Source organism: Saccostrea cucullata, unplaced genomic scaffold (genome assembly GCF_032062105.1).
Source record: "Saccostrea cucullata isolate Sc308-1 unplaced genomic scaffold, CSIRO_AGI_Scuc_v1 ctg391, whole genome shotgun sequence".
Taxonomy (NCBI): Eukaryota; Metazoa; Mollusca; class Bivalvia; order Ostreida; family Ostreidae; genus Saccostrea; species Saccostrea cuccullata.
The window spans coordinates 71,135-82,034 of record NW_026938695.1 but is presented as its reverse complement, the minus strand read 5'-3'; the positions used below and the strand labels follow the sequence as shown (position 1 = coordinate 82,034).

Below are 10,900 nucleotides of genomic sequence, written 5' to 3'. Positions count from 1 at the left end.
ACTGCAAACAAAATTCGAAATTGGTTTCATGTGTTTTTAATTAAAAATAAAAATCGAGATAATCCATAAAAATCACTCATGATAGTTTTAATTAATTAATAACGTGCGAATTTCAGCGATTTTCGATGTTATGAGCGTATTCAGATACAGATGTCTACTCTACAGACACAACAACATCAAATGAAGTACCCATGCATGATTTGTATTTCAGATCGGGCTCGGGATGCCAAAAATCATGTGATGTACTGTATTTTCAGTTTCTACTTCTTCAACATTTACTAGATCGTCAGTTAATGAGGAACTAAAACGGCATGGCTTTTCGTGGATTTCAAAGAATATTTGTAACTTTGTTATGTCTGTTTAGTATCCACCTATCCGTGGGTAAGGAAGGGGAGCTTGTAATGGTTAATTTGGTAAGTTAATCGGTGTGATTACAGGCCAGGCCTCTGAATTTCTATCAACATGATATGATTGATCAGAGTAATATTTTTACCAGTTCATATAATATGTTGACAGTGCGACCGTTAGGGCGAGCGCAGATACTTACCCAGTTTTCATTTAGATCGGACTTGTCAAACCGCACGTGACATGACATTCGGTGCATATCAAGACTCTGACGTCACATGACGTCGTTTGCATGTTGTTCTACCAAACCGAAGCCTGAACCATGTGAACAGGGCTGATTTCAATCAGTTTATGATTATTTTTTCTGCAATAAACAGATAAATTCATTAAAGTAAGGCAAGTTTATTTTTCTTTTAACTTTTGTTGTTATTCTCACGGGAACATAGCTTTAGCGTTTGTGTACGAAGCAATGCATTGTGGGTCAAAATTACTGCGGAACAAATTCTATGGAATGAATGTGCAGTAGTCTGAATTTTCTCTTCGCCTAGGCGTTGTAGTTAGAGCTAAATGCAGTCACAAGCGTCGCTTTGCGACGCTCGCTAATATATAAATACACCAGTTATGTACACCAAGTATGCAACAACTTTTTAACCCCCTCTCCGATTCAGAGCCAATTTTAGGGGAAATTGAAAGTATCTAACTTTTGGAGTGCGGGACTGTACCCAAAATTTATATTTTAAGAGGTCTGTGGTGTGTTCTTTTGGGCTTTCAAACAAAAAATGCCTGACTCATTAAGCTTCGTAGGCACTATATTATCAGAATTATATTTTTACTCATATTCTAACGTAGGGTCGCCAGTATAAAATTTTAAGTTTTGATCACTGAGATTACTGAATAGTGATAAATATGAACCAAATATTTACAGTTTTCACAATTCCTAATATGCAACTGATGTCAAAATAGGTTTTTTCCTCATTTTCATTTTAGGTTTATCGCCATGGAGATAGGTCTCCTATTGTAGTTTTCCCAACAGATTCACACAAAGAAGATGTCTGGCCAAATGGACTAGGATGGCTTTCAAAGGTGTGCTTTATAAACAAGATCAGTCTGATATTAATTTAAACATACATGTATTGCCCATGTTGAGGGTATTATGTTTATTGTTGAATTTTCCTCAATGTCATTGAATCATTTCAATTTCATCATATTAAAGCATGTGCATATAATTCTGTTTTCTCACATTGTTCCCCTGTTTCTTTTTCTATTAAGTTTTAAAATTTCCTTTTATTTGGATGTCTATTTATTCCATACAGGAGGGAATGAAACAACATTACCAGCTCGGTCAGTGGTTCAAAAATCGGTATATGACAGAAAAAGCTCTCTTGAATGAATCTTATAAACACAATGAGGTAAATGAATAACAGGTATCTAATTTAACCACTGGAAAAAAAATATCCAAAAAGACTTCAGTGGCATTTTATCCAGAAAAAGATAAAAAAAAATTATGACAAAAATATTACACAGTCATTGTATATAACATTTGTGTACGGTTTACATCATGTACAATGTTAGTATGATTGTCAATTCCTATTGCCTAATGCCCTATTATAAAAGTTTAATAAACCATAATCCTCTATCGATTTCAGATTGAGATAGCGAGTTCCAATGAGGATCGGTGTTTGATGTCTGCCTACAGTAACCTGGCCGGATTCTATCCCCCATCTGACCAGGAGAAGTTTGACCCCTCCCTCTCATGGCAGCCCATTCCTGTCCACACACGGCCAGAGAAAGAAGACAATGTAGGTACCGGTATTCACTAATCATTGCCAACCACAGCCAAAATGTATGATCCTCCCCTCCTCATAATCACAAATAAAAGTCAAAATATATGATCCTCTCCCATTCTGTCTGTGGTTGAAAGTGTAGACAATATTTTGTAGCTCATCATAATCATTACAATATTAACCTGTAACCCTAGAGTGGTTGATGTATTTAATATCTGATTTTTTTTAACTCTTCCTGCATTGCTTACTTCTTTGAGAACTAAATATTATGGAAATAATGATAAAAGTCCAAATATACAATCCTCTCCCATTCTGTTGGTGGTTGAATGAGTAGATAATATTTTGTAGCTCAGCCTCATCATAATCATGATAATAATGATTTATATAACCTTGGAGTGATTGATGTCTAAGTTTATTAATTATTTTTATCTCTTCCTGCACTGCTTACTCATTTGAACTATATCATACACTTAGATAATTAACTTCCATATTCTAATTTTCTTTTAATTTATACAGGTAATTAATATGGGAATGTTTTGTTCACGGTACAATGACTTGTACGAAGAGACGATGTCGTCTAAAGAAGTACAGGCCGAGGAAGATCAGAATAAGGTAAATATCTATACTGTAAACCAACTTTTATTCGCGAAGACTTTATTTCGCGATTAACCAGGGATAAACTATTTCGCAACGATTAGTCAGTCTTCACGAAAACTTTTCAAACTAACTGGCCAGTCGGACCAGTGAACTTTCAAAATGTACTGGCCCACCAAAATTTTTACTGGCCCCTTGATGAAAAAATAAAATAAATACATTTTTATAACTGTAAATTAATACATGTTTACGCACTTCAACTTTCAAAATGCCACCATTTTTAATCCTTTGTCGCGTTTCTGTAAGTTGTTCGTTGGAAATTCGCACATTTTACGTACTAGTTAAGTTACTAGCTAGTTCCTGTTGTTACGTAATACATCCAGGTTATAATAATACGATTCAACAACAGGTGTTTGTTCTTTTTACTTTATAATATTAATGAAATTTAAGCAAGTAAGTCAGTTAAAATATATATTGACTGTGTATAATTTTTAAAATCAACAAGCCCATCGGACTTCTTGAATTTTGATTTTCACTGACCCGACATTAAAATTCACTGGCCTCGGTCTTCGGACCAGTGAGTTTTCGTGAAGACTGATCAGTTTTCGCTATCAAGCCTGTTCTGATCTGTTGTTAATAGACACATACACTTTAAGGACCGGTTTGCGGCAAGAAATAATCGCAATGACAAGGCTCTCGTGAACTTCGCGAAAATTTCTCGCACGCAAATAAAAGTTGGTTTAAAGTATACAGCACCATTCTTGATTTTAAAAATGAGTTGCTAACTGTTAGGAAAAATATGCACACCATATATCTAGTGTGACAAGTACCATATAAGCTAAAATGGTGTTGTTCGACTTCCTAATAGGATATCGGTGTTTGTGTCATATATGAAAGTCAGTCGTACCATAAATGATATCATACCGTATATTTTTTTAGATTTCAAAGCATTGAAGCCATTTTGAGATATTTTTAACATGCAAATGAATGGAAGCAAGGTTTAACAATTCTTTTAGACTACTCATTATTTAAAAGGAAAACATTTCTTTAATATTTATTTGAAGTAAATAAAAATGCTGTCAATTTAAATATCTTTTATCCATTTCTTGATTGTGCTTTTTTAGGCGTTTTATGAGCTGATACAGAATGAAACGGGGTATCCACAAGTCAACATCCGAAATGTGTGGAAACCAGCAGATACACTGTTCTGTGAGGTATTTACTGAATACAACACTAAATGACTATATACATATATAATTATCCCTTCACACCTTAACAACAGAGTTGGAAAGGAAAGAGTAACAGACTTGTGTGTAAGGGGAAGGGGGTTGGGGGGGGATAGTTTCTCCTTTTATGCAAAACAGAAAGGACGTAATTTGCATCATTGGGATTGACAATCGAATTAAAATTACATGTTAGATACTCCCGCATACTCACTACACAACATCTAGCAACATCTCAAAGAGAGAGGTGAAATTCAGAACCAGGGTTTGAATTAACGTTAGTCTGTTAGTCTCAGACTAATACATTTTCATTCGGACTAATAAAATTTGTAGCTTATTAGTCCGAACGGACTAGTAAAGTTTTCTGGGAAAGAAAAGAATTTACCGATGTTCAAATACTCGACACTTTCACTGGAAAACCCCGTATTTATTTTTAGCTTTCTAGCTTCTTGGCGGGAAGTTAGGTAATTCTGAGTCAATTCGGTGCTTAATTTTAGGACTCATAGGTATGAAATTAAACATGTTAGCTATCATGATTTAGTATGACACATAAAGAAAGATGTCGGATGTTGGGATGATGTAATCATGTAGAGAAAAAAATGAATGAGATAGGGAATACGATCTTTATTGCGCGATTTCAACGAATCTTGGTATAAACATTCCATGTAAATGCTTTGTTTATTTCAGAAAAGTATAAAAAGTACATTGCAACATTAATTCTATTTATTTATTTATATTTTTGACGGACTAATAAAATTGCCCGCGGACTAGTAAAAGTGAAGAAACACTAGTCCGGCCGGACCAAAGCCTAAAAATGTTAGTGTTGAACCCTGAGAACAACTATAGATTTATTTCCTTCAACAAAATATATGATGATTTTTCAGGCAATGATTTGATTGGTTGATAGAATTGACCTCAGATGTGACCCTCAATGGGATGTTGTAGCGAGTATGGGAGTGGATCTTGCACCTAATTTAATTAGATTGTGGGATTGATGTTCAATGTTGTCTGGATTTATAGATATGCTCTTTGCAATTTGATGCTTTGCTTTGCTATGCCCTTGTTATGCTGATATTTATTTAAGAGGGATACTTGTCAGTTTTGGTTGGTTTGTCCTAAATATTGGCATATGCTTTGAAATTTTATAAGGTAAGAGAACCACAGGTACTTAATGTTACATATCTTAATATTTTTTTTAAATCCTTATTTATATTTATATCTAATCATTTTAATAGGGTATGCATTTATTTTATCTTTTGATTAGAAAAATATGTATTAATGTCAAGTGGAGAGAATAAACGTGTAAAAAAAATTCTTTTAATAATCACAGGGAAGTTTGTTCATACCAAGGAAATTTTTGTCACTGATTTTCTTACGGATAAAAAAAAAACTGGAAATCAAAATATACAAATAAAATAAAAATATGTAGAAAAATCATCAATTATGAACTTTTAGAAAATAAATTGTACTTGTCTGATTGAATGATTATTTGTTTAAAACCTTGAAAAACTTTTTTTTTTCTTTATATCACAGAAAGCGCATAATATGACCTTAGATCCCTGGGCCTTGCAGAAATTTGAAAATTCTACAGTGTATGATAAACTCAGGCAACTAGAGGCTTGGCAGTTCCACTTACTGTACTATAGCAAAGAGATGGCCAAATTAAAGGGAGGCAAGTCATGGTCAAATTTTAAAAAGATAATTTTTGAAAAGAAAAGAGAGACTGAATCAGTTTCTTTTTCAACAGAGTATAGATTAGACAAAAGAAAATTTTAAAGATATACTTAAAATTTAATATGCACAGTTTTAATATATTTTTTACCTTTATTGCAAAAGAAATTTTTTTGTTTTTTTTAAATTTCAGTTGATTGAAGTAAAATGTTGTGTTTTTATATTTTTAAGGACCCTTATTGCAAGAAATGAGAGATAACATGGTCAATGTTTCTTCTGGGAAGAACTACACAGGACCAAGGCTTTATATGTTCTCTGGGGTAAGATACACCTTGTTAACTTACACACGTAGCATGTAGTGATCAATCTAATAAAATCAAATCAAATTTGATTTAAATTGGATCTTTGTTACGCTCTGAAATTCTGATGGTCGCTGTACAATCTTTTTTGCATTCCGAAATTCTGACGATTGCTTTACAGCGACAGTTTCAGAGCTTCTTGAGAAAGATCTGATTGTAATCAGATTGATGTATGGTTGTCTTTCTGGGCATTATAAACTGAAATATTCCAACAAATACCTATTTTGTGGCATTACAAAATGTTGGGCTTATATGGTACATGTGTATGTACGCCAGATTCATACTCAAAATTGTCAATATACTATAAACATACACACCTAATGAAGGTCTCGAAGAAAAAGTCTATGTAAATTGATACAACTGTCGCAGCTTTACTGAGTGCTCTATGTCTGAAAAATGAAGGTCACAAAGATAAAGTCCTTATAGAAAGATGAAAGCATGAATTTGATGTTTTTCTTGTAGCATGATACAACTGTGGCAGCTTTACTGAGTGCTCTAGGTCTGTATAAGAACATCACCACCAGTCCTGTGTACGCCGCGTCCGTGATGTTAGAACTGTATAAGACAGCCACCTACCACTATGTGGAGATACATTACAAAGACAACCATTCAAAGGACTCTAATGCCTCTAGGATTCTTAAACTTGAAGGTCAGAAAACTTTTTTATATTTTTGTATGAGTTTTTTGATGATTTCAGACTTATTCATGTAGTCATTTACAATGATGGTAACCGTTATACTTTTTAGGCTTATCTGATTTTTTTGGTGAGATTTTTGATTCAGACTCTTTTAAAAATGTCAATTAAGTCTCTGTGATTTAAAATTATTTAATAAAAACGTAACATAACAGAAACTCAATTTTTATCCCCCGCCCCCACCTAGATATCAATGTTGTTGCCCATGCAGACTAAGATTGCCTTACTCTTACCACTTGATAAAAAAAATCAATTATTTCAGTTGATATCCGAAACACTTACGGTAGAGATTGATAAGTTTTTTTTTTCCTTTGGAATAATTGAGATAAATGCCATCGAGCACAACAGGAAAATGTGTTATTTATAAATCCCATATCTGTATTTTGGCTGTTAGCTTTGAGGGGTTATCATCAGCCGAGACATATTGAGTAAATACTGTAAGTAGGAAGGTAGGTGGATAAGATATATAATTATTCCTGATATCTGTGATGATCAATGTATACTGTGAAGTATCAGTCATAAAGTTATTATGGTAATCAACCTTATATTTATCATGTCATAAACCCAAATAATATTTATTCTCAACCAGCCTTTCCTCATCATTGTTTATTCCTTTAAAATTTATGGTTCTCCCCTTGGCAGTAAAATGTTTCCCTCTTGGCAAATGTATCTCATTTACATTTACATGTGTGGATGTGAAAATTTAAAGCAACTTGATGCATATGAATTACTTACATATCAGTTGCTTCTGAATGGTTATATGTGTAAAGACTTCCAAGATGTTCACTGGTAAAACTCATGTTAGATCATGACTTAATTACCAGAAATCCTTACAATGTAGGAATTCAAAATACCCAATTACTATATGCACATTCATTTCATAAGTATATGGTAATCTATTACATATAATATTTAAATTTCGAGTTTTGCCTACTTGAAGCTCAGAATTACTTTTGCATTTTTCATTTCTGAGCAACTCCATTTCCTCAAGTTATGCACACAATCTGGAATAATCCATTAAATCATTCCAAGCTTTATAAAAGACTTAGCTGTAAGAAGAAAAGAGAAATTATTAATAAGTTGAATAAAAAAAAGCTCTTAATATTCATTTATTATGTGTATCCTTTTTATATTAAGATATAATTTCCATTTTAAAAAAGAATTAAAATTTTTGTTTCTAGTTTTCATGGTTCAAATTTTTAATAGTGTGTGTTTTTTTTATGCTAGAATTAAAAAAATAATTTCCTATTCTTTGATAAGGATGTGATGAGCGCTGTGAGCTGGGTAAATTTCTGACACTGACAGCAGCTGCAGTACCAAAGGACTGGAGGAGAGAATGTGAGAGCCATCATCACTCAAAAAAATCCAGCATCCACTTAACTACATGTAAGTTTCTACTGCCATTTATATCTAATAGACGAAATTCAATTTCACATTTACAAAAGTTAATTATTCCCCTTTGCGGGGTCAATCTGGGGTCAACCGGCATAAGGCACTGTTTTCCCTTTATAACCTTACCAACTTTATGGGTCAGTATCTTGGCAATAAAATCTGTATGAATATGCTCATTATGTTTTTCATGTTGCTTCATACTCTGGCAATACAGGTACAGATTGAAATTGTCCGATTACGTTTGAGGATTAAAAATATTAACAGGTAACTTACAAAGGACAAAGTGGAAAAATTGAGAGTTACGCCGACAACAGGATATAACTCTTAGGAAAGTGAAATTCATTTGTTACAACTGTAGTAAAAAACAAGATGTGTTTGTGAAACACTATGCGCCCGGCGACAACAAAGTTCAAAAAAATATTTTTAGCAGATAAATCACAGTCAGGGTCACGAGGCCATTGACCTTGGTGTCATTTGGAAGAGCTTAATTAGTGAAGTATGCATACCAAATATAAAGTCTATACCTCTCATGGTTCAAAAGTTATGGCGAAAGCTCGAAAAAGCTATTTTTAGCATATAGGTCTCAGTCAAGGTCACACGGTCATTGACCTTGATGTCATTTGAAAGACCTTCATTGGTGGAGTATGCATAGCAAATATGAAGTCTCTACCTCTCATGGATCAAAAGTTATGGCGAAGGTTAATGTTGACAACAGACAGACAGACAAAGAGACAGGACAAAAACAATATACGCCTTGGATCTATCGATCCGGGCACGTAAAAATCTGATATCAACTAAACTTCTGGGTACATTTAAGCAACCACTGTCAGTTAAATGTGACATCATCTTAACTACATGTATTATTAAACAATAACTGCCAGTTACAACAAATTTTTGACACACACGTTATTTGGGCAAGAGTCTCATGTGTTTTATATTAGCAAGACAAAATTTCCATGATTTCTTGGTATTCCAAATTTGAATATTACAATTCTTCTTAGAAAAACAAAATTTCATGGGATTGAAATTTTTGCCAGCAGTTTTGTGCAACTGCATAAATTGTCTTTTCATTAATGTTCATTAATCATTTTTATTTTTTTTCAGCGGAGATAATTTCCATAGTTTTGGCAGTCGTCCTGATTGTGACATTAGTGTGTCTTATATTGACCTGTGTGAAACTGAGACGATCCTCTGAGGGGGGATACAAGAGTTTTGTTAACCCTGATATATAAGGTCATCTTTATGTCATCTGAGTATGAAAAAGCCTCTCCAACCCTAATACAAAAAAAAAATTGTAACACTGACAACGTGAAAAGTTTTTTTTGTTATAGAATTTTTTTTCAACACTGTATTTGAAATCTTGAATTTTGAAGAGAAAACATTTGATGTAAATTGCCCTTTTCAAACAATGTTTGCTTCAATTCAGTTTGAAATAAGTTTTTGAAATGACTCCAAACTATAAATATACAGTTGAACTTGAGTATTTCGAATATCATGGATATGTCAAAGTTATTTTGAAGTCCCAACCACTTATTCTGTAAATATTTTACCCTTGGCCTTGCTTTCTTGATATCATCAAATACCTCAAAGTTTTTCCTCGGTCCCATCAAGTTCGAGAAGACAAGATTTTGACTGTATATCCTTTGATTTTTGTCATTGCATTAGTCTTTTTTGAAACAGGTAGTACAATCAAAAAAATAAAACTTGGTTTTATCAGCATAATAGTTGTACTTAGATATTGAGCCATTTCTTTGTGGTACAAAGATTTTAGGTAAATACATGAAACACATATTACTGTTTAATTAATTTCCTTGTAATACTAAAAAAGTGCTTTCAGTAATAGTTTGAATTACTTTATATCTGTTATTTATATTTCTGATTTTGTTATTATTCATAAGGTTTCACCAAACCTTGAAACAAGCCCTGCACACTATAACTTTTTTTCATATACATGTACTATATTCCTGTACACATGGGTACAGAACAAATATTGTTATTTTTTTTTTAGTTTGAAAATAAACACGTTGTTATTTGATTAATTGTTTAGTACAGTATGTATGCTAAAAAAGGCAAGGGTTTGCTGATGAAAGAAAATTTATTTCTGAGACATGTACATACGTTTGCAAGTATGCATTTGTATGCATGCATTATTTACAGTAAAGGAGATGTGTTAGGTGCCTATGAAGATTCAGTGATGAATATTTGTGTTTTCTGTACATGAGTTGATATTAACAGTTGTGTGTTTTTCTTTTAATTATGTTGTTGAGATATATTTGGTCCTTTTCTCATTTTTTTCAAAGGTTGTGGATCACATATAAATTTTTGCAAATATCACACCAAACTTCAAGACTTTTTTGTGTAGATGTTGATTTTTCAAGCATTTGTCCATCATCTTTTATTTAATTTGCTTTCTGAAGAGCATGTACATGACATTGTATCTATGCTAAAATGTAAATAATAACATGTCAAAGTATAAAAAAAAAAGTAGGGGATTAAATTCTTATAAACTTTGTGAAACATGATTAGAATTTATAAAGATTTAAGTGATATTAATAATTGTTTTCTATAAAACCAGGAAAGAAAATAATGAATAAAATTTATAATATATTTGATATACTGATAACGTAATATTTAAGGTATTGTATATAATTTACTTGACATGATTGTAAATTTCAAATTTCACAGGTAGGGAATAATTATATGTTAATTTGTTTAAAGTTGCTTTGAAAACCATTTATACACCTTGTAATAAATACATTTAGAACAAATTTGTTATATGACTGTATATATATACTTCTGAGATTGTTTTGTTTTTAATCACTGCATTGTTGAATGTTT

The 10,900-nt window shown here is 32.4% G+C and overlaps 1 protein-coding gene across 1 annotated transcript; it reads left to right on the top strand.

Annotated features, from left to right (window-relative positions):
* Nucleotides 1–227: 227 nt before the first annotated feature.
* LOC134250986 (prostatic acid phosphatase-like) lies at nucleotides 228–9,426 on the top strand. Its single transcript, XM_062733352.1, has 11 exons — nucleotides 228–413; nucleotides 1,333–1,428; nucleotides 1,659–1,754; nucleotides 1,992–2,144; nucleotides 2,646–2,741; nucleotides 3,848–3,937; nucleotides 5,480–5,618; nucleotides 5,849–5,937; nucleotides 6,439–6,625; nucleotides 7,931–8,056; nucleotides 9,167–9,426. The coding sequence occupies exons 1-11, from the start codon at nucleotides 312–314 to the stop codon at nucleotides 9,292–9,294; spliced, it is 1,302 nt and encodes a 433-aa protein (XP_062589336.1). The 5' UTR covers nucleotides 228–311; the 3' UTR covers nucleotides 9,295–9,426.
* The last annotated feature ends 1,474 nt before the right edge of the window (nucleotides 9,427–10,900 follow it).